At 36.2% G+C, this 24,888-nt stretch overlaps 2 protein-coding genes and 1 long non-coding RNA gene across 3 annotated transcripts in view; 1 reads left to right on the plus strand and 2 right to left on the minus strand.

Moving 5' to 3' along the window:
* Positions 1–24,888, plus strand: part of LOC136031757 (uncharacterized) — a 216,168-nt gene that overhangs the window by 100,355 nt on the left and 90,925 nt on the right. The gene's annotated exons all lie outside the window — the stretch shown is intronic.
* The window catches only part of LOC136031753 (E3 ubiquitin-protein ligase UBR5-like), a 76,594-nt gene that overhangs the window by 11,104 nt on the left and 40,602 nt on the right, over positions 1–24,888 (minus strand). The window contains 8 exon segments of the mRNA XM_065711481.1: positions 8,470–8,703; positions 10,272–10,630; positions 12,851–13,138; positions 14,576–14,960; positions 16,735–17,169; positions 18,939–19,183; positions 22,009–22,287; positions 23,876–24,272. Coding sequence (XP_065567553.1) covers positions 8,470–8,703; positions 10,272–10,630; positions 12,851–13,138; positions 14,576–14,960; positions 16,735–17,169; positions 18,939–19,183; positions 22,009–22,287; positions 23,876–24,272 — 2,622 coding nt within the window.
* LOC136031754 (E3 ubiquitin-protein ligase UBR5-like) lies at positions 817–4,356 on the minus strand. The gene is made up of 2 exons (XM_065711482.1): positions 4,135–4,356; positions 817–1,271 (listed from the first exon to the last, which is right to left on the minus strand). Exons 1-2 carry the CDS (start codon positions 4,229–4,231, stop codon positions 832–834), a joined length of 537 nt encoding a protein of 178 aa, XP_065567554.1. The 5' UTR covers positions 4,232–4,356; the 3' UTR covers positions 817–831.

Raw genomic sequence — 24,888 nt, forward strand, 5'->3', positions numbered from 1 at the left:
TAAAAGCAAAAATAGGGTTCCTGAAAATTACGTATTTCACAAGAATTAATTGTATCAAATAACTTTATCTTCAAAAAATTAATTTTTTGTTTGCAAAAGGTCATAATTTAGCACCCATTTTACATTTTGCATTAAAATATCTTTAGGTTTTTAGCTTAAAGAAACTCGAAAATTAAATTACATTGAAAATAAATTGATTCAACTTAATTCAGAACAATTCATACCATTGTATAGAAAATAAACATTTAATGAAATAAGTCCGGTAAAATTTAAAATAACGTTAAGATATATTGTGTTTTCACGAAGACTTTCATCAGGGCTCTGTAATAGAGACGGAGCGAAAAAAAGAAAGAGAGAGAGGGGGGAGGGAGAGAGAGAGAGAGAGAGAGAGGGAGAGAGAGAGAGAGAGAGAGAGAAGAGAGAGAGAGAGAGAGAGAGAGAGAGAGAGAGAGAGAAGAGAGAGAGAGGAGAGAGAGAGAGAGAGAGAGATATAGGATGAGCAGGATAATGAGAAAAGGAAGTTACTTTGTAGTATGCTTTTTAAAGTTTTTAAATTATTATGGATGATATTAAAGGTTGAAATTCGAAGTGGAAAAGATTATTATGTCACCGAGAAGAGAGGAGGTGGATTAAAAAAAAAATTAATTAAGAAAAAAACAAGAGAAAACGAAGATGGAGGAAAAGACAGGAAGAAAGAGACGCCGAGAGATAGAAAGAGAGGAGAGAGACGAGTTTATGCATATTGCGACATAGAGAACAATACAAGTTGAACAAAATAAGAGAAGCAGCAAAGGCTATAACAAATTTCGAAAACAATGAAGAATAAGAGAATTACCTGAAAGTAAGTCCCAAAGAGGAAATGAGTTCGCCATCATGCGTTCCAGAATCATGAAGCATTTTCCTCAAACTCTCGTACATCAATGGATCATAAAAGGCCAAATCATGGAATCGAATAGTACGGCCTAATACCGCTTTAATTACATGCCTATTTAAGGGCAATGGACATAATTCATTTTGAAGCAGGCAGACACCAATAAGTCTTCCAACATTTCTGAAGGCATTGAGCCTTTCTGGGGAGGCTTTCCCTTGACGTGGGGAATAAAATCCTCGCTTCCCGGGCATGAAAAAGAGGGAAGAGGAATCATCGGTTCTTTCCTCACCTTCATCGGAGAGTTTCTTATAGTAATTGGATAGGTTGAAGACATCTAAATCAAGGGCAGAAACTTCGTTGGAGATTTCACGCACAGGCTCTCGAGTTGTCTGGCTTCGACCTACAATAAATCATTAAATTTTTTTTTACTAATATAAAGAATAGTCCAAGAGGAAAACAAGATTTAATAGCTCATATGGCACTAGTGACGAGGTCGGAAGAGCCAAGAGCTCATTTGGTACGAGCTCTAGCAGAATTCTAAGAATCAACAGATTGATTTAAAAGGAAAATCAGAGGCTTAATGCCGGTCGGGATTTAACATGAGAGCTCTGAGTCACGAGGTCCTTCTAAATATCAAAATTCATTAAGATCCGATCACCCACTCGCAAGTTATAAATACCTCATTTTTTCTAATTTTCCCTCTCCCTTCAGTCCCCCAGATGGTCGAATAGGGGAAAACGATTTTATCAAGTCAATTTGTGCAGCTCCCTAACCCGCCTACCAATTTTCGTCGTCCTAGCACGTCCAGAAGCACCAAACTCGCCAAAGCACTGAACCCCACCCCCTAACTTCCCCAAAGAGAGCATATCCAGTACAGCTACGTCAATCACGTATCTACGACATTTGCTTATTCTACCCACCAAGTTTCATCCCAAATTCTCCACTCTAAGCGTCCAAGATTTCCGCTTTCCCCCTCCAACTCCCCCCAACGTCAATAGACCTGGGAGGGATTTAAAATGAGAGCTCTGAGGCATGTGCTCCTTCTAAATATCAAATTTCATTAAGATCCGGTCACCCGTTCTTAAGTTCAAAATACCTCAATATTTCTAATTTTTTCAAACTAACACCACCACCCCAGTTCCCCCAAAGAGAACGGATCCGCTCCAATTATATCAATCACGTATCTATAACTTGTGCTTATTCTTCCCATCAAGTTTCATATCGATATCTCCACTCTAAGCGTTTTCCAAGACTTCCGGTTTCCAAGATTTATGTTTCCCCCCTTCAGCCCCCCATGTCCCCGGATCCCATTCGAATTAAAAAATGGAGCATCTGAGACATAAATCCTTCTATATATTGAGTTTCGTCAAGATCCGATCACCCATTCGTAAGATAAAGATACCTCAATTTTCACGTTTTCCAAAAATTCCAGTTTTCCCCTCCAGCTCCCCCCAATGTCACCGGATCTGGTCGGGATTTAAAATGAGAGCTCTAAAGCATAAGATCCTTCTAAATATCAAATTTCATTAAGATCTGATCACCCGTTCTTAAGTTATAAATGCCTCATTTTTTCTAATTTTTCCGAATTATTCCCCCCCCCCCCAACTCCATCAAAGAGAGCGGATCCCGTCTGGTTATGTCAGTCACGTATCTTGGACTTTTGCTTATTCTTTCCACCAAGTTTCATAGTAATCTCTCCGCTTTAAGCGTTTTCCAAGATTCCCCCCCCCCAACTCGCCCCCAATGAAGCTGGATCCGGTCGGGATTTAAAGTAAGAGATCTGAGTTACGAGGTTCTTCTAAACATGAAATTTCATTAAGATACGATGACTCCTTCATAAGTTAAAAATGCCTCATTTTTCTAATTTTTTAGAATTAACATCCCCCCCCCAACTCCCCCAAATAGAGCAAATCCGTTCCAGTAATTTCAATCACGTATCTAGGACTTTCCCACCAAGTTTCATCCCGATCCCTCCACTCTAAGCGTTTTCCAAGATTTTAGGTCCCCCAGCTCCCCCTGTCACCGGATCCGGTCGGGATTTAAAATAAGAGCTCTGAGATACAATATCCTTTTAAATATCAAATTTCATTAAGATCTGATCAACCGTTTGTAAATTAAAAATACCTCATTTTTCTATTTTTTCGATTTAACCGTTCCCCCACTCCCCCCCCCCCCCCAGATGTTTGAATCGGGGAAACAACAATTTCTAATTTAATCTGGTCTGGCTCCTGATACGCCTACCAAATTTCATCGTCCTAGCTTACCTGGAAGTGCCTAAACTAGCAAAACCGGGACAGACAGACAGACCGACCGACAGAATTTGCGATCGCTATATGTCACTTGGTAGATACCAAGTGCCATAAAAATTATACTGATATTTTTACAGATAAAGCTTGATTTTTTTTTTTTTACTTCATACGTGATGGCAAAATTGGGGCCCCTCTTTAGATAATTGATTTCCTCTCCTCCTAGATTTTGAAAAAAAACATGTCCTTGGTATTTTCATTAAATATACCTCCCTTTTGGTATTTGAATTGAAAAGAAATCGAAGAAAAAGAAAATCCCCCAAGATTGAAAAATTCCCTCCTCCCCCGACAATTTTTTGTGAATTAGAGTCACTGGATATGAATTACATAAATGTCAACCATGTTGGCGATTACCCGTAGAAATTGATTAAAGCTCGTATATAGGCATATTGTTCATTTTGACACGCCTAATATCCAGGGCCAAATTCAGAATTTGGAACCCAAGGCCACAAACAAAGCAGGTACAAAGCCAATTGTTGGCAATTGGGATATAAAGTTGACAATCCAAATCAGCAAACGGAACCAGGGACACTATTTGAGTGTGGTAAGGGACTATCAGACATATATGTCCAAAAGAATTAATTTTCTACAAAATGCCCGAAAATTTTTTAACGTGTTCCATAGTTACCCTGAGGAATCTTCCCATTCCCTTTATATCATGGAACTCCCTCTTGATCCCAAGAATCTTCCACTCTATCATATATTTTATAACCGTAGTTTATCATTAAATTATTTCCGAAATTGAGGGAAAAAAGGATATCATTACTAATTTAAAAATAATTAAAATTCTATACAAGAAGCAAATATGAAACGTTTTCAAAAAGAAGAAGTTGTTCTTTTTTCATTGTGTTGTTTCCAATTTCCCTTCTTCTAAGAATGTTCGTGGGAATTCAGGATTGCGGTTTCAACCCCGCCCCCCAAAGAAATAAGCTAACTGGAAAAGGAGATTAAACTTACCAGCCAGAATTTCTGCAGCTTCATCTACACGCATCCTCAATCCATCTTCGGATGCCAGAAGCACCAAAATCTGAGGGGTCGGCAACTCCAAGAGCATGCCAGTAATCTTTGCTGCTTGACTTGGCCTTAACCAACAACTCTGTTATGCAATTGTTCACCAGATGACTCATATGCTCACCAATTGCTTCAGTTGCAGCACTATCGCCAGGTGTAAAGGGTCTTGCGTCTGGATTCAAGGTTCGACGAATTTTGGTTGATGATGATGGCTTTCGAGCTGAATCTGTTCCTAGCCGACCTTTCTTCTTCACGATTCCAAGGCTAGTCTTGGACAATGATCCAACCTATTTGAAAATCATAGGATTAAAAGTATAGTTTCTAAGACAAAATCTCTTCAATAATGAAATTATAAAATTATCACATTCATAGAGAAAAATAAAATAAAATTCATGGGTCATAGTTTTCATAGTTCCCAGAAATTGATAGCAGAAAAGATTAGCAAATTTCTAATAAATAATTTCTGAGACAACACTGGCTAGTAATGCAAAACACAAAATCGCTAAGAAAAGAAGAACGAGGACAATAAACAGCCAGTGAAAAAAAAAACCAGAAAATTATGCAAATATTCCGGTCAAGAACTCCGCTTGACCGTCCTCAGTGCAGAATAAACTGATAAAGATATAAAAAAAAACTTAAAACAAAACGCAAAACTAAATACAATGACCTTATCTTTTAATATATTTTATATTATATATTTTATATATTATATAATATTTTATATAATATATATAAACCTTATATATTTTATTTTTTGTGTTGTTTTAAGTTTGGGTTGTTTTTTTTATTGGTTTACTATGGACTGAGGACGGTCAAGCGGAGGTCTTGACCGAAATATTTGCACAATTTTCAATTTTTCACTGGCTGTTTATTGTCCTCGTTCTTCTTTTCTTTGCAATTTTGTGTTTTGTCAAATTTCTAGCATTTTCCGTTTCCTATTCCAAGGCAGAACACGGACCTCACTTGCTCCAAGTTCAAATTATTAATAACAAAAGTATTCTGGTGATCTTTAAGGCAATCCTAATTGGCTGATTATACATTTTATCTAATCTAATACTGATAACCCTTAGAAAAATCCTAAGAAATAATAGAATCCTTACACATTCTTAGTCCAAAGAAATCAAAATAGAAACCGCTAATTTTGTTTTTCTGTTGTAAATCACGTTTTGTTGGATATCACATGATTAATAACAATCTCTTCAGCGAGATCAGTTTATTACGATAATGGTTGCCCGCCACGCGTTGCTGTGCCCTCAGAAGAAATTAAATTCAAAGAAAATTTCCCCCAGCGGAAAACTCCCCTCCCCGGAAACTTCCTTCTTGTGCCTTAAGAACGATCCTGCTTTTAGATTCAAAGTATTTGAAGAATTCCCCCGAAAATATTGTACCCCTGAAAATTCCACCCTTTCTCCCCAAGGAAAATACCGTCGACAATCTCCTTGGAAAATTCTTCCCATATATAGAATTACGATCGTATTTTTTAAGTTTAAAAGTATTTGAATTAAATTAGATTAAGATTAATAAATTACCGTCGGGCGTTCTTGAATAAATAATATTAAGAAAATGTGAATAATATTAACGAAAGCAACTATCAAGCCATTTGTACAGAGTAAAACTTCAATCAGCACAAAAAATATTGAAATCTCCTTGGAGGGGGGGGGGCAGGAGGAGTTGTACCTAAACCCCCGGAAGAGTGTAATCAACAACTTCTTAAGGTTTCTAGGTGATCGGCTTAACAGTTTAGCAATGCATACAGACACACACACACACACATATATATATATATATATATATATATATATATATATATATATATATATTATATATATATATATATATATATATTATATATATATATTTATATATATATATATATATTTATATATATATATATATATATATATATATATATATATATATATAATATATATATATATATATATATATATATATATATTTATATATATATATATATATATATGTATATATATATATATATGACAAAAAATTATCAATAAAAGAAAACATTCTTTAGAACTTGTCTCATCCCCCCCCCCAATCGCTCCGTAATGCCATGGATTTTGTTTCCCTTTAAAGAGATAGAAAAAATTGACTTAATACAAAAAAAGCGAACAAAATGAATAAAAATGATTAGTTATTAAGCTCTAGGAGGCTTTGCAGCTAGAATAGGCACTTAATTCTTCCACAGAACAACTAAGAGACAAAATTAAAAGACAAAAAAAAAAAAACAAATTGAGGAGAGAGATGGAAACATGATCAGCCTTTCAAATACACAAGCTATGTTGACAAGAAGAAATGAAATGAAAATCAAGATATGTATATCAACTTTTAAAGTATTTTTAATTAATGTAGCCAGGCGTTAATATAGCCCGTTTACATAGCCAGGCATGCAAAAGGAGAGAAGGGTAGTCAATCAAGTCCTATGATGGTATTATTGCAAGCAAAGAGTTACGACAAGTTACTCTTAGAAAAACAAAGATGTTTGATAAATGTTTTTATCAGAGTAGTAGCTCCTCGTTCGATGTTGGCTTTATAATATAGGGCTTAACAAGCAATAAGCAAACATTCAAAATGTTTAAGGCAGGGGGAAGGTTTTAGTGGTTTTTAGATCTGGTTTTAGTGGTTTTAGATCTGAGGTTTCCGAAAAGGTGGTCTCAAAGCTAAGCCTCCGGATTGCCATAGATTTTAATATATTTTGTCAAGTGTCTTTAGACTCCTTTTAGACACAAGGAAGTTGCTTTTGTATACCCCTAGGAATCAGAATGATAACTACTCTGTTTTTTATTTTTATATGTAATTCCTCTTTTGGAATTGTCACCTATATCAAATTCTACAATTCTGTACCGCTTACTTTTGGAAGCTTATTTTAAACTGCCATATTATCCTTTAGCTTATTCCTTTCCTTTTCTGTGTTTACAATGTCTCTCTAGTCATTGATTTGTGCAGCTTGTAAAATTTCTTAATTTAGAGGAAAAAACTTGGTCTGCCTTATTTTCTTCTTTTTTCATTATTTTTCTTTCCCTTTTTCTTTTTTTTTGCATTTTCCTTCTTGTGTTCACTGATATCTTGAACAGCTCTCGTCTTAATTTTGTAACTTATTAAATTAATTCATCAAAATAAACAAAATATGAAACAGGTGCAGTGTAAATAGCACAATTTACAATCACAAATTACTTTAATAAATAGCACAAATTACTAAATTCTTTGAAGATCACTAATATTCTACAAAGAGCAGTTTCACAATTTCTTGTCGTTTCGATCTTTAAAGAGGGGCGAGAGGGGTGAGATAAGAAAATTGTCTTTGACTACTGGCCGAAAACAGACCGTTTTACAGCTCGTCTCTGAAAATTTCCCAGGGGTCTACAGGGAATTGGGGGACCTAGAGCTCTTCGGAAAATTATCTTAGGGGTTTTTAACACGAATCTTAAGACGGGAGGGAAAAGCAACTAAAAATTTATGATTATATTCTATAACCAAAAATGCTTGAATATATGAGGCACTACAAAACATGCACCAAAAACATTCGCTTTGGAAAAACCTATATTTGCATTTTTCAGATCTTCGGGGGGGGGGGGGGGTATAGACACCCAAAACTGCTTTGACACATTTATGGTCGAAACCCAAATGGCATGTTTCACTTTTTCATGCGTTCAGAAGAGAGGAATTTTGTTTCGAGGTACAAATAAACCATTTCAAATAAAAAAAAAAAAATGAATAAATAAAAAAGGAACGAGCCAGTAGATACCAAGATACCTACACTGGAAATTATTCTGGGGCGTATTCTTTCATATTATTTTTTCCCAAGATATGTACAAGTTTTTTGGTTTTTTTTTAACTCATTGTTTGTATAGATAGCTGAAAAATAATAGCATTCTTCTGCTTTTTAAACTGGAAGACACATTGGACAGTTGAAAAAATATAAATTTATTTGCCTGTAAAGATATAGGCTACTTTCAAGGGCACATCCAGGACTTATGTTCGAAGGGGGGAGGAGGGGTTACAATAAAAATGTATAAAAAATTTGTTTATGTGCATTTTTATTACGTTTTTACGAGTCGAACAATTTTTTTTTAAAGGGGGGGGGGGTCAAATCTGGTACCTGATTTAGACACCAATAATTGCTCTGATACATTTATGTCCAAAACAAAATGACATGTCTCGCTTTTTCATTACTTCAGAGGAGACGAAAATTGGGCTGTATTTCTCGACACAATAAGATAATTTTAGTAAAAAAAAAAAAAAAAAAAAAAGGAAACGAACCTGTGCAGACTCCAATGAAGGAAGGGGCTCGGGCGAGAGTAACGCTTCACAAATAGTTGTATAAAAACTTCTGGCAACTCCTGAGCCTTCACCGGGTTCGTCTTTAAACGTTACTTTTACTCGTGATGCAGCCAATGGAGGCTGAGAGGGCGTTGATCGGCGATAATTGTTGTTATATTGAGTGTTCAATTCTTTAAATGTCTGAAACAGCAAAGCATTTCTGTCTCTTTCCAACTGAAAATGAAGACGAATATAAAACGTTGAGAACGATATGGCAACCATCAGGCGGATGAAATAGAAAAAGATACTCTGAATATTGACGAGCCAAAAGGGAGACCAATCCCCAGTCCCAGATACCAGAGAGTCCCAACCACCAATCCCAGAGACATATATCGCTGGAGATTATCAGAGGTATTTTTAAATAAGAATAATCCTTATTTTATCACCCTTCCCCAACAAGCATCTTTCTAAAATTTATCACAGAATTCGGTCTGGCTGAAATGGGCTAAATTTTAAGGCGTTTTCGTATCAATTTCTTAATTCAAGTAGCTCAGTTCCCTCTTCTCCTCTATGCAGATATTATAATATGAAACAATTGACCATTGCCTATTTCAACGTAATATGCTGACGTCTGCACAGCATACCCTACAATGTAAACAGTTAAAGTGCGTAAAACACCAGAAAATCTCACTATCAGCTAAGAGTCTAACTGACCATACCTGCACACAGAGCACAGATCTCAATGTAAATCCTCTTATATTTCAACTCCTAGTATCAATAGATTTACTCCAAGAAATCTGAGCATATTCAAGATAATTAAGAAGCAGCCAATTCAGTAGCTCTGTTCATCTCACAGAGTGAGTCAAAAGGAAAAGGGCTGAGTAGTCTCGACTGAAAAGCCCACGTTTGCTGAAATAAAAGAAGAGAGAGAGAGAGAGAGAGAGAGAGAGAGAGAGAGAGAGAGAGATGAGAGAGAGAGAGAGAGAGAGAGAGAGAGAGAGAGAGAGAGAGAGAGAGAGAGAGAGAGAGAGAGAGGAGAGAGAGAGAGAGAGATAGAGAGAGAGAGAGAGAGAGACTTGTTAACTATGTTTCGTATTTACAACTTGATGAAAATCCCTATAATACCATACCTTACCAAAGGTTAGCATTCTAGAAAGCTTTAGACAAAATAAATTCATCATTTGAAACCTAACTTTATCATCGGACTTCGAAAAATCTGTGCTTTTCCCCCAATACTTCAGAGAGTCTCTTTTATTTTGTGGATTTTTTATTTATTATTAAGGGTTGACTTTTATAAGATCGGCCTTTTATATTGTCCCGAGGACCTATTTTTTATTCTTCTTTCTACTTTCCTACTTTTTATTCTTCTTATTTGCACTAAGAATGGCTGAGCGGAAGTCTCAAATCAAAAGATTTCCATTCTTCTTTTTTCCATTGGCTCTTGAAACAAATCGCTTTCGTTGTTTTTCTAAGTTTTCTCAATTTGCAAAGAAGAGAGGGAGAAGGAGGAACAGAGATGTGTGGAAAGAGGAGCGAGCAAGAAAAATGGAAGGGGGGGACATGTCGTACTGTTTCAGAGAAAAAAAAAATCAAAAAATTTTCCACTTTGTGGAAATTGCAATAAGACAAGTATTTGTAATAAGATCAGTATTTGCAATAAGACAGGCCCAACCTCCAAGGCAAGCCAAACCATAGAAATGGAACAAAATAAAATCTTATTCAATAGAATAATTTTTGAAGAAAACAATAATAAAGAAAGCGTGAACAATGTTAACCTTGTTCATCAACTAAATAAATAGTACCTTCAAGAGTTGTATGTCCTTCTGCTGAGAATTCCTGATCTTCTCCATGTCCCTTCTAAATCGGGCTTCTTTGACATGGAAACCTCCAAGCTCTGCAATAACAGATCCTGACTCTGCTCCCACATCCTTAACAAACACCCTTCCAAAGAGATCCAAGGAGAGTCTCCATCGTCCAAGGAGCATGTCACTTGGAATACTTTTGCCAAAATCAAAGGCCCATACTGGCTTGGGTTTTTGACGTGTTGTCTCAACAGTAACATGAGCACTGACCTCAGGGTTTATTGGAGGCGTACTTGAATGATCATCACCACCTATATCTGGGATAAGACTGTTGCTTAATCTTCCACTAGATGTTTCTCCTAAAAGGAAATATGGATTTTAGAAAAACACATTCATAAGAAACACAAGAAATAGCTGAAACACATTCGACTATGATTACATAGTCAAAAACTGGAAACATTATTATCCCAAAAGGGTAAAAAAATGGCCATTGAGTAGTAGTCAATTTGACTAATTATGGGCTGCAATATATTTCTTTTCTCAAGCATTATTTCGAATAGAACTATTGAAAAATATTCTTTGCCACTTTTACTATCCTTTTCGCTATATGGGACAAATCGATTTGGCAAAGGAAGGGTATGTATGCTCTTTCTAAGATTTATCGATGATTGATTATATAGAATCTCTATTGCCCCTTCTCCCACAAAGAAGAGCCATGATCGTTCCCTCAAATCGTTGTATTACAACAATTACATGAGAGCCCTAGCCCCCAGGTTTATTGGAGGTGTTTTTGAATGATCATCATTACCTGCATCTGGGAGGACACTGTCGCTCAGTATTTCACAAGGCGTTGGCATTAAGGTGTTAAAAATCCCCCCCCCCGCAAAAATCCTGAAAAATTCAAAATATCCGGGTTTGAAACCTCCCCCTCAAAATGTTTATTCGACTCGTAAAATGTAAAAAAAAGTGACTCTAACCAAATTTTCATGTATTCTTCTAGTTTTCTTTGCACACCCCCCCCCCCCCCCAACAAAAATCATAGATATGTACTTGACTTCGTCATAATTTCTATTCGTCTGTATACAAAACGGATGGAAAAAATACATTAAATATATCCAGATCTCTGGTCAGGGCAGTTAGGTCATAAAGGTGGAAATTTTATTCCCTTATTGAAAAGATTTTCGTTTTAGATTTTTGTTTCAAACTAGGTTTACCTGCGGATACGTTAGTGACTTGGTCCCAAATTCTATCAAAATAGGGGAAAAAGTTAAAGGGTAAGACATTCAACGTTTATATAAATTAGTAAATAATAAACTGCAAAACATGAAAGCCAAAAGAAAAGAACCAAGCAGTCAACAACCAATAAAAGAGAGGAACAATAAACAAAAACTGAAACAAAGCCGATAGTAATATTAGAGCGCATGCTATAAATCTGCGGGAATAATACCAAAGAAGCAAAACACAAAAAAGCATACGACATAGTTGGTAATCAAAATGAAGAAGAAAAATGTACATGCGTCAATAGTGCGGTGTAATATTTCGTATTTAATATGCATAAAAAAACGGCATTGGATTTTACAGTCCCTTCCGATGTTGCTGATCTCCGTTTCATGGCCCTTCAGTAGGGAAGTGCAATGTGGAGTTAGGGTCCAGCCATCCTGTGCTTTCGCACATTCTTCCTGTTTACCTTCCCCAGATTTCTCCATGTTCCCATTCAGAGCTGGGATGACTTTGGCTGAGCTTACAGACACGCACTGACCTTTGTTTAAACCAAATAGCCAGCAACACCAAGACTCGAACTCCGTCCTCACAGACAAAGGATTTCAAGTCTAGCGTGCTAAGAACATTATTTATGTTAACATTTATATTAAGAAGCATAAACATTACATAATTTGCTTACGTTCGCTTTAAAGCAACAGCGTTCCAGGTAAAAGCCCAGAAAGGTCTGGTTTTTCAAACCAGTCCCCTATCCTCACTTTCATCAAAATAGGTTGACTAGAATATGCCTGAATTATGGCCAAGAGGGTAAATAAATAAATCTTGTGGATGCATGAAACTCAATCTAAAGTGGCACCATTTAAGGGTGACAGAGAAGTTGGTAGTCCAACCCCCTTTCCCCGATTTTATATGCCTTTTCGTATCTTCATTTTAAAAGATTGAAAAGGGAAACTGCACTTTTCCCCTAGATCTGTAGCAATTTCCATAGACTTTGAAACAAACCTTTTTCGTATCTTTTTTTTATAAAGAGAAATCTTTGCCCACTCCCTTCATTTTGAGATTTTGCACCCCTGAGTTTCAGTAAAAATTTAGATAAACTCGGAGCCCCGAAACGAGTTACCGTCGTATTAAAATTCCTTTTTTTCAAAGAAATCAGTTCACGATGGTCGAAGTGCAAAAGAATAACATAAATTAGATTCCCCAGACGCACTGAAGTTATAACTAGCAAATTACGTCCATAATTCATTTTTCTTCTTCCACTTTACTGCAATATTTTTCTTTTTATACAATCCTAACTATTTACATGTTAAAAGCATTCCACAAACAGCGTTTTTCCAAAATTCTTTCGCGTCAATACCGACCTTGTTGAGATTCATTAACAGAGCCCACATTCACAACTCTGGGAGAATCACTAGAAGGTTGGGCTGACCCGGCCCGGACAATAACACTCTTAACCGGTGGTCTCTCAGCTGAGTCGGGAGGTGTGCTAGTCATCCTTTTTGGGGACACGATGATTGGCGCCCGCGCAGGAGAAACATCCAAAGCAGAGGTTCCTGCAACCTCGTCAGTCACAAGAGGTGTTGATTGTCTTTCAGAAGGAGGATGACTGCTCTCTTCCTCTTTTCTCCTTTCACTCTCTCCACTTGAACCTAAACAGTTGGGGAGTTTCTTAGACCATAAATTACTGACTTTTTCATAAAAAGAAAATGTAATTTAATAAAATATAGCAATAGCAACTGAAAAAAGCCGTCAAATTGTGTCCTGTTTATATCTTTTGGCCTTTTGAGGTTCCAAAAGAGTCGATGCCTGAGGAGAGGGGGAGTTGAAGAGGAGGGCTGGGTTGTTAGGTTTTTTAGAAAAAAAATCATCGTTTTTCATAAGAAAATATTTAGCCTATTGTTTAGTCAGACAAATAAAAATTTAATCAAATCATTTACTACTTTGAAATTAGTTTTGTTTAAATCCTTTCTGGTAATTCTGTTTTCTTTTTACCAACTAAATTACTGGCTAGCAAGATTACAGCACATTTGAGCAAATTGTTCCAATTAATTATTAAGTTTGAGATATACTATCCCATCAGTTTTCAATGCTTGAAATATTAGGTCTATCAATATGACGACATTGAATCATTAATTTTCTGTTTAACTCGCATTTCACTTACTGAGAATTCTCCTCATTTTGGTTTATAGCAGTTCCTTATAATACTATATTATGTTATTATAAACAACTTCAATCAACAATATCATCAACAATCCAAATATTTTCAACAGTATATCAACATTTCAAATCAATACAAACAATATCAAAAATATATATCTAAATATCAGAGGAAATTAACAGGAACACAACAGGAACTATATTGTCGCTGTCAAATGACCCAACAGGTTTTTTTTTTATTATAGACCTATTTCCCCCGTCCCGATTACCATTGACATTTTCTTTTAGTTCGCGGAAACAGATGTGTTAACCAGCATAAATTGGCTACTAACAACTAGAGGGGTAGCTACGGTTTTCAGCATCCAGGACTAACATCAGCTTTTGCCCCCTCCCATTATTGCCACAATATAAGCAGATCATAGTATTAACGAGAGAAAAAACTCGGTTTGACGCCTCCAGAAACTTAAACTTGAAATGACTGTAGTTACATACCGGAGGCACACGCACAAAAGGGGCCTCAGCCTTTCCTACCAAAAATTATAAGCTTCCCCGGAAATCTGGGCACTTTTTTCTCATTTTTTTTAATTGGATCCACTCCCCCCCCCCAAAAAAAAAATCGGCGTATATATCGTGATATGCTTTATTTACATTTCCAATCTAAACTTGAAAATTACATAAAAAGTATCAAAACAAAGAAATAAACAAGGATTAACGAATATATTCCGTTCCTCCAACGCCTTTGTCAACACTACTCCTTCTTCCAACACCCAGCTCTTATTTTAACTGTAGGTATTATGCAGGGGCCTACTTTATGTTAACTAGCTTCTGGGACACAGTATTGAAACCACCATTCACTAGTTACTCTCTACAAAAACGAAGAAAATAAATAGAAAAACTGCAAATTTACAGTGCTAATTGAGAGTACTAACCTGGATAAGGAGGGGGAGGTCTCACGGGTGTTCCACCAAAAATATCATCTGCCTTCTCAGCTTCAAACCGAGAAAGTCCCAGTTTAACAGGTGCTGCATCCAAACGAGAGCCACCTGGGTCAATCCAGGCAGTAGCCACTGACTGCACAGGTGTTCCAAACAGTTCTTCTCGCCTGCAACCAGGATGGAGAAGCTGCGGCTGCTCAGCTAATGGGAGGGCCTCTATCATTGGGGTTTTTATGGGGTCTTGTGCTGAACAGCCTAAGCAGAGTGTTGACTCAGATCGACGGAAGAAAGCGTGTTTCTTACCACGGTTGTCATCTTCCCGCTCACTTTCAAAAGCGTGACTGACTTCATCATCCAAATCGGCGTTCTCATTTTCATCCTAATAAATGAATAGAAAAAATACAAACTTACAGGTAAAAAAGATGAAAGTCAAAGGCAGGAATATACACAAAAATAGAAAAGAAGAAGTGAAAAATTTCAAATTTACAATGGCAACTAACAACAGTGACATAGATGCGAGCTGGAGGAAAAGTAGGTTGGGGAATTCTGTGTCTAAGTGTATATTTTATATACAATCGTGTTAAACGCACAAAAAAATTAAGCGTATTAAAATAGCGCCAACAAATTAGGAAATAAAATTGCAAACGTCTAAAACGCTGCTTAAGTATTATAGCGATCACACTTGGACAGCCTCATATAGAATATAGCCATAAAACTCATTTATTCTGCAATGTATAGTGATAGTGGAAAGCTTAGGTTATGTTAGGTTAGATTAGTGCACTAGGTTACTTTGTCCACATTTATGCTGTATAGGAAAAGAAGAGATCTAGTCAAATAAGTGTTTGGTTAGGGCCCAGTCGGAATGAGATTTTACTAAAACAGAGATTTAGCTTTCCCCTATCACTATCCATTACAAAATAATTGAATTTTATGGCTATATTCCAAGTAAAACTGTCCAAGTGAGGTCGATATAATACGTAAGTACCTCTAAAATATCTGAGCATATTTAGCGGTTTAGGATAGCGAACTCAAATCTTTGTACAAATTATCTTTTTTTTTGAAATTCCACTAGAATTACTGAGTTTTTTGGATTTTTTTTTTATGAACAGAGACCAATTTCCAACAAAACCAAGCGTGAACTTGAATCTACCACTATAGTCAGAGCTAAAAAACAATTTTAAACACAATTTAAAAGAGAGTTAAACACAATTAAAACAAAATACAATTTCGCACCGATGTCTCTTTAAAATAAATACTTGGGTCAAATCTGGATCTGGGAGGGAGAAATTGAAAATACAAAAAAAAACACATTTTTAAGGCTAGAATTACCCCCTCAAAAAGCACAAAATATCAATCTGAAATCATATTAAATGCCGGTTACAAAGAAGTTTTCAGAGTTTTCGTATTAATTCTTAGACTTGGATAAAATTGTATTTATGCGTCTTAAACTATGGAGCAAGAATTACACAGTAAGTGTAATTTGTGGATTAACATTTATCTTATCAAAGTATTAAAAACGTCTAATATTAAATGTCATCCCCAATTTATCAATTATATTAATTTATTTGTTATAATTAGAATTTTTAAGAATTTATTGGGATTATTTTATTAATTAGATGCATCAATATTTAATTTAGAAATTACGGTTTATTAAGAAAAAAAGAAAATATACTATCTTTTCAACAACAACAACAACAAAAACCTTCTTGTTTATTACTTTAACCACCCTGGCCGGGATATACCTCAGTAGTTGAAGAAAAAAATTGCAGACCCTACACTACCCATCTCAAGGATTACTGAAAAATATATAATCAAAGTAGCTGGTCCTGCGCTTTTTTGGTATAGTAGGTTTTATTTCTTGCATACAATGTTTAGTTTTCTCTCTTGATTGTTCTGTTTGTATAGCATCTTTTTGTTGCTTGTTTTGTGATAGGTTTTCCACTAAATAGATAAATAAAATTTACATTACTTTTCTAGGTGCGAATAATCGGTGAATTAATTAATTAGTTTTGGTACAGAGCAATTCAATTCATGGTTCTTCATTTCTACTGAACCCTTCACTCTTTGACATCAACCCCATATATAAAATAATTAACCAAAGTATCAAATACATAAAAGTAAGATCATTAATGTTTCAATAATTGTTAAATTACCTGTTCAACCCAAGAATCCACATAAAGTTCTTCACATCCTGGCTCGTTAGCTCCCTCGCTCTGGACATCAACCCCAGATCTCATATAATAAATTAGGGCATCAAATACATAAGCAATATGCTTCAGAGACGACACATCCAAAACTGGCAGCGCATCTGCATGCTCTGAAGACTGGGATCTCATGAGAGACAGACAATAAGAGAGGAAGTCGCGACGCACTGAAAACGGATCTAATGTATCCCGAGCCGGTGCTCCAAGGGTTGATATTGCTGAGGGGACGTTCTGAAATCGAGCCCTTTGCGCCCTTAGCTGAGAAGCTCCCGTAAGGCCTGCTGCATTACTTAAGGCGGTGCCAAATCTTAACTGTGCTTCTGTCGAATCCATTACAGTTACAAGCCAGTCCCAAGTATCTTTCAAGCGATTCGCAAGTAACCTCTGGAAAAAAGCCTGGTGTCAAACGTGTTTTCTTTTTTTGGCAAAAACTGACAAATTTTAAATATTAATCTTTAATTTTTGTTATGCCTGCAATTTGCAGTCTTATACCTACCATTTTTCTGCTCTCCAGAGGTTCTACTACATTACCAAAAGACGATCATTTTACCATCATTGAGAGTGAGAGAGTGAGAGAGTGAGAGAGAGAGAGAGAGAGAGAGAGAGAGAGAGAGAGAGAGAGAGAGAGAGAGAGAGAGAGAGAGAGAGAGAGAGAGAGAGAGAGAGAGACTTTTATTTTAAAAACGACTTTCACAGTGTGTGGCGCCGAATTAGCGCTTTACGTCAGGTATTACAGTCAGATAAAACTTGAAAAAAAAGAGAAGAAAAAAACAGACAAAAACACACAGTGTCAGATTGACACTTGTCAGATGAAAAAAAACAATCATCAACTAAAAAACTGAGTCAATACAACAAATTCACTGATTAATAATGTTTACAAATGCAGGAATGAAACTCTTCCTGTATCTCTCGTGGATTAGTGGGAGAGGTTGAAGGGTGGGGATTTTCTGGGAGTTGGGTCTTTGAGGTCAGGATCTTAAAGGTTGAAAAGGCGGGGGGGGGGGGGGGAATGAATCTTGGAAATGCACACGGGTTTTTAGGTTGAAAATAAGTTTATTATTATTTGAAAGTTGTCAAAGAAAGGACAATGTTACTAGTTTTAGACAAATTTAGCTGCTTTTCTAAGAAAAAGTCAAAGTAATATCATGGTTCTGGAAAGAAATTAACCTTCAATAGCGAAATCCTGTATTTTGAAACACCAATGCCTCAATCATACTCTCTGTCTATATTATAGAGTAAAGTTTGCTTGGGAAGAAAAAGGAGGGAGCGCAAACGGATCAAAGCCAGCAGGTTATACAGAAAATATTGGACAAATATAATATAACTCGGATTTTTGGAATCACGACGTCGCATAATTACCATGAACTTTGGGCACACGTGCCTTAGTTCTGACTATCTTCGACGTCTTCTTCCCCCTTCAAAGAAAATCCCCCGATCCTTCCAAGTACAAGACTTAATGCTCGTGGAGCTCCAAATACCTAACTTGACTTGCTTCCCCAAATGTTGACCATGAGGTACAAAAACTCTTTTGTTCCCTATTTTGTTTCGCATTTTAATAATTGACTTAACTTAGTAATTATGTGTTCTGACGTGCTTATGCTAGCTTGTGTGCTATTTTAAATAATAAATCATATTCTATTCTATACTTGAAGGAAGGAGGTGAGTATCGACTACCATTCTAAACAAATAAGGCAAGGCATCGTGTTTCACACATAGAATTTTCCGACTCTCATCGCATAACACCTGTTTAACTGACTGCCAGCATTCCCCAGCGATCCCTGTCAAGCGTGTTTTATCCCCGGGAGTTTCTCGTTGTTCTCTTACCCTCAGACCCAGTCCAACCGCTTCCGGTAATTCGGCTGCTCAAACAAACTCCTGTTGTTATCCCCCCCCCCCCCAAAGGAAGACCACCCTTCCTCAGTCTCCTGTTCCCACAGCTCTCATCTAGCTGTTACAATTAATAGCGAAAAATTCTTCATTTTTGACACTTTTCTAGGAGTGAAACAGAAAGTTCCAATCGGGATATTGTCGGTGACGAGACAACAGTTAAAGTAAAAAGTAAACCCGTATCTAAATAATTCTCAAATAGATTGGAAAACATACGTAACTCAGAACTCCCTTTTTTTTAATGAAAATATAATGCAAGATCTAACCTGTAAGTGGATCATATCCTGGAGAGCCAGTTCAAGACTTCTTACACCACAGGCTGCTGGTTCAAACGATGGGTAATCTGGTAAACCAGCGAGAATATCAGCTATCTGACGGATAACGAGACCAAAAGCTCTTGACAGGCAAACAGCTGTTGTTGATATAGTGGGATCCTGGACAGCTCCGCTAGGTGGCGGTACGGGTCTGCGAACACTCAGCGGATCCATGTAGATCAGCCCACCACTTGTCCCTGAAAAGAAAACCTAAGTGTTAAACGTTTATCTATTTATTATCTATTTTAGTATTGCTAATAGTCATTTTATGAATTTTGTCTTCTGCAATAATTGTAATTACTGTAATACCTATAAACGTAGTCCCTTTAATTAGTCCCTCTTATTGAATAGTTCTTAGGCAATACAAGGTCCATTTCTTTTAGAAGAAAGTCATTACATATCATGGTTGCAGTAATTGCTGTAACCTAGTAAAGAAGGAAATTCAGCTCATATAAATCGAAAATAAAAAAAAAAAAACTTTCAGGAAAAAACTGTCAAGTGCTAAAAAATAACCATTTGAAACTGGTTCCAGAATGATAATTTCTATTTATATTAATCTTAATATTAAAAGTTAATGCAAAAACAAATTTATGAGGATAGTCTGAAAACCCTCAAAAATGGTGTCAGATCGAAATGAAAACCACACTACTGGAATTGCCTTAGTTGAAAATTCTATATAGGAAAATTACACCCTACCACCTTGAAAACAAGAAAAATAACTTTCTGCATGGGTAGCACTACTGTATCCGCATTTTGTTTTTTTGCCGTAGGAAGGAGAATCAAAATAAAAAGAATAGCTGTCAGTAATCCCAAATTCACCCAAGAAGCCAGCTTTCTTTAATAATTATAAATAATATAGTAATATTATAGTGATATTATAAAAATATTACAATACAATATTGTAATAATCTATAATAAATATTTGATTAAATGTCAAAGTTACTGCTTCTTATTTATTATCCTTTCCGATTGCACGATAGTTTTATTTTTAATAAGGTTTACCGTTTTATCTTAAAGCCACTGTTCCAATCCAAAATCTATCAACTCCCAAAAACAAACCTCCACAGATACATTCACCGTTCATTTGAACCGTTCAATAAAAAACACTGCGTGAGTGTTGATTGTCAGAAGAACGAATTATCAATATCTAAGGAACAACTGAGGGTATTAAGGAGCATTTCAGGGGAAGTTGAAGAGCTATAGGAGGGTAACCTCCCCCCTTGCCCTTTTTAGATGCTCCCTCCTCTTTTCACTGATCAAAATTTTGATACAGCGATTTTGTTCTATAAAAGTCAAAAGGCCTAGTAACTATGACTCTAGAGATGTGAAACCCCCCATAGCCCCCAGGACAAGGATAGTAGATTCCGACTGCACAGAAGTTTTATTTTTAAGAAGATATACCGTTTTATCTTAAAGCCACTGTTCCAATCCAAAATCTATCAAGTTCTAAATGTAGTCCATACGAAAAATACCTTTTGTGTTAATCGGAACCCTCCCAAAAATAAGCCTACACAGATACACTCACATACACGCAAGAAAAACAAACTCTGCATTCAGATGGAAGGTTATATTCCACTTTCAACGTTCTCAGAACGTTTTTAAACGTTCTAGCATGGAAACGTTCAAACGTTCTAAACGTTTTTAAACATGGAAGGTTATATTGCACTTTCAACGTTTTTAAACGTTCTAGCATGGAAACGTTCAAACGTTCTAAACATTTTTAAACATGGAAGGTTATATTGCACTTTCAACGTTCTTAGAACGTTCTTAAACGTTGGCCTTTTTTTCATGCTGTACTAACGAGGGTATAGGAGTAATTCTCTAGATCTCACAAACAGTATTACTGAAACACGATAGAACTTGCAAAACTATGGACATTTCGGCTATTAAAGCACGTTGGGAAATCCTATGCACATGCGTAGACACAGAAACCCAAGTCCTGTATTCAGATGGAAAATTTCCTCAGGCCAAAACACAAACTAGGATCCTTGAAGTTATTTAATTGGCTGAACCTGGCCGAGACAATCGTTTGGACCTCACTGATCCCAAAGATCACCAAACCATGGAATCACATACAGTGTTTTTTGGACAGTGTTTTCTATATAAAATAGGATCTTTGAAGTTTTGTTGTCAGGTAAAGCCAGGGGCAGTAGTATCTTAGTTAAGCAGATAGCGATATTTTCTTAGATGCAGACTATATTTACAAAAAAGACTGCTGTGCATTTGCAAATATCCTTGAGCGAATAGCATTTAAATTGTTTAGACTAAACATTAACAAACACATACTATCTATTTATATCACTGACCAGAGTCGATCAACTGACTAAAAGCATCAAAATGTTTTAAGCGAGGAAACTGGCTCGTATTCAAGAGAGAAAAAACAACAAACACCATTAAGCATTGCCCATCAAATCGTAAAGCTAATTATAGGAACATATAAAGGATTTTTTTTTTTTTTTGTTCTCCATAAAAAGTCAAGCCATCTGCCACAAAAGGTATACTGTTGTTAGGTATATTGGTATATTATAAAATATAAAAGGTATATATACAATATAAAAGGTAGATTGTTGTTTTACATGCTCAATCAGTTAATGTTCTGCATACTAACTCAGCCTTAACTGTTTTATATTCAGTAAAAATATATATTTACATTCAATAAGTCAAAGCTGTTTTATATTCAATAAATAAAACATTCAATAAGAATTTGCTTAGTTTTAGAAAAGTTCAATTTGGATCCAGATATACTATTAATCTAGTCAATTGAATAACTTTATCGATATAAAAGTTTTAACTAATCGGAGTTAAACTACGCTTTGAATTTTAACTTAGCTCTACTCGATAACGTGGCCCTGTCAGTGGTGTATAGATGTCAGTGGAGTTTTTTTATTTTTTTTTTTTTTAGTTTTATGGGCATGTTTTTTTCAAGCCCTAAATTTGTAGTTTATAGCTCACGTTGGAGCATTTGATTTTCTTTTCGTATTAATTTCTTATACTCTTGAAATTAACTCATAATGATTAATACCTGATCTAGCACCGCTAGTAGGCACTGAACCAGCAGGTGGTGCTCCAGCACTTGCGCCAGCCTCTTGGCCATTAGGTCTAACAGCCCATTGAATAGACGGCGCCAAAGAGCTTCTCATGTTAGATGACGTTGTAGGTACTCTTCTTTCAAGCTGTTCTTCCACCATAGAGGTCTCTTCGTCATTATTATCATCACTATCTCCGTTATCCGAAACTTCTGTTTCTACTGCGCTAGATTCAGCACTATCATCTTCACTGAATAATGCTAGGGAAGCGACGCCTAAAAGAGACTAAGTTCAGAGAAGCAGCAAAAGAAGCCAAAAACACGAAGAGTTCTATAAAACAAAGAGTCCTAATAAGTTCTATAAAACACAAAAAAAAGGATTCTCTTCTGTTTGTTTGTCATAAATATATATATATACTATAATATATGCATACTATACTAGATGATGATTTTACCATATTATCACTCAGTCTTATTTCAGGGGATGGATCACTTCCATTACAATCTAAAACAAGAGACCGTTATAGGCTTATTGAAATAGAGGCCAATTCTCTCATATTACCTTTTATACGTCACAAATGTTCTTCAAAATGGTAAAAGGACAGGCAAAATGGTAAAAGAGACTTAGAATTCAAAACATCATCAGCATAAATCAACAATGATCAATCTAGAACTAAGTTACAGAAAACTAAGTTTAGCCACACACTAGGTGTTTTTCTAAAAAGGACAGCTAGGGAGAAGATCGATCAAATGGACAGCTTCACATACCTAGGTGGTATTATTAATAAAGACGGTGGGTGTAGTGAAGATGTTAGAAGTGCAATAGCCAAGGCCTAGGGTGTTTTTTACACAGTGAAAAAGGTTTGGAAGAATAGGAAGGTAAGTGTACGAACAAAGATTCAAATATTAGAAGTTAAAATGATGACCGGTCAAGTACGGTTCTAAAACGAGGCTCCTCCAAAGACGGAGGAGGATTTACTAGATGTTTTCCAGAAAAATTGACAAGGATTGTTTCGGACACCCAACTGACTGATCGTATCTCAAAGAGTAACCTGTGCGAAAAACATGGATCAAGCCCACTTTCTAGGGCTATAATGAGAGAAAGGTTGAGATAGCTAGGAGACGTTCTGCGCATGAAGGATGACAAACTCTCAGATCGTCCTTGTCAGCCAACCGTCTATGGCAAAACGAAGCAGGTCGTCCCCGAATAGGATGGGAGAACGTCGTAAGGATGGATTTAAGGGCAATTAGAACTTGCTGGGAGGTGCAAGGAAGGAGGCTTTGAATAGATTGGGATAGAAGAGGAGCGTCTGTAGCTGTGTTCCCCTCAGGCAGCTTGGTGCTGCAGTGAGCTGTTAGTAGTAGTAGTAGAAGTATTCTAAAACGGCGGTCAAAAGATAGCTCCTTGAGAGATCCCTCTTCGGACCGGGATAACAATAGACGATATTTTCATCCCATGCAGCACACTAATCTTAGTCTTCACCTTAAGTTTTCAATACAAATTACGGGAAATAAAGACTATCGACTTGCCAAGATCACGGTTATATAAAATCCACAGCAGCTGGCTATGAGGACCAGAGCAAAGACTAAAGCAAACCCCAGGACCAGACTAAAGCAAACAGAGGACCAGAGCAAACCCCAATAACAGTGGATTCTCTAGTCCGATGACACCCCGCAAAGTAATTACCAATAAAAACCTCTCATCTTACCTACCCATGCTTTTGATTTTCTTTAAACTACTATCAAAACGCAGTAAATGTGTCCTTTAGCCAAACAAACAAACAAGACCGATTCTCTCCCCAATTTTACTATATTTAAATACATTCAGCTATAGCCGATTTATATCCAATAGTAAAAAACTTACCAGTTCCAGCATCCGATCCAGCGGTTGCTCCAGTCTGAACACTCCTTTGAATAGACACATTGTCTTGAGTATGAGTACTTTGATTGTCCCCATCCTCGCTTTCACTTTCCGTCTCGGCGGCCAACAAATCTAAATCCATATCAGAATCATTTCCTCTTTGACGATCAGGATTTCCCTCCTCGTCATCACCTCTATCCCCTCCGTCTTCTCTATCACTTGTTTCATTATCTTCTACTTCCATAGGTTCAAGGTCTTCATGTAAATCTTGATGTAGGCTTTGTATGTCCGACGCTGCTCCGCCTCTTGACTGCGAAGGTGGCAATTCAGAGTCAGACGGAATTTCATCTCCCTGCCCAGGTCTGTAGAGAGGGTCGATAGAAAATAATTCTTCAGTCCCCTAGAAAATTATAAAGACAGATAATAAAAAGAAATTAGCTTCTCTAGAACAGTTGGAATTGATTCACATTGAACCATATTAAGAAGCCTTATTTTCTCAAACCTCAAGAAGGGTGGCATGTCCAAAAAATGCCAGAAATCTAAGATTATTACAGATTTTGATGCTATCTCTTCTAATAGAAAAGACAAAAGTCATGAATTAAGTAACTGACAAAAAAAAAAAAAAAAAAAAAGAAAAACAGTGTTTCTCATTAGGTTAGATGCCTCGCATAAAATGGTACACAAACAAGAAATAAAAGGAAGATTATTTAAAATCTGCAAATAGCCTAATAGAAAACAAAGAAATTTAACGTTTGTATTGTATTACATTTCATAACATAAGGACAGCACCGCATACTTATACAACAAACATATATTAAAATATAAAATAAAAGTAAATTTTGAATCAGTTTTAATTTTAACAAATTTTATTTTTAAGAATGACTCCACCTCTCCTGTCCAGGCAACCCTATGAAAATAATCTTATAAGTAACATTTCTACAAAAGCGGGGGAATTTTGTATATAAATTTTATATAATGCAAAATTCAATTTGTAATTTTTCAGTTGTTTTTGCATC

Source organism: Artemia franciscana, chromosome 10 (genome assembly GCF_032884065.1).
Source record: "Artemia franciscana chromosome 10, ASM3288406v1, whole genome shotgun sequence".
NCBI classification, from domain to species: domain Eukaryota; kingdom Metazoa; phylum Arthropoda; class Branchiopoda; order Anostraca; family Artemiidae; genus Artemia; species Artemia franciscana.

What these genes read in the sequence shown, in the direction of transcription:
- LOC136031754 (XM_065711482.1), bottom strand. Translation starts at nt 4,231, where the DNA reads ATGCTCTTGGAGTTGCCGACCCCTCAGATTTTGGTGCTTCTGGCATCC. An exon ending in AGCTGCAGAAATTCTGGCTG is followed by an intron (nt 1,272 to 4,134) that starts GTAAGTTTAATC and finishes GATTTATTGTAG; the next exon opens with GTCGAAGCCAGACAACTCGA.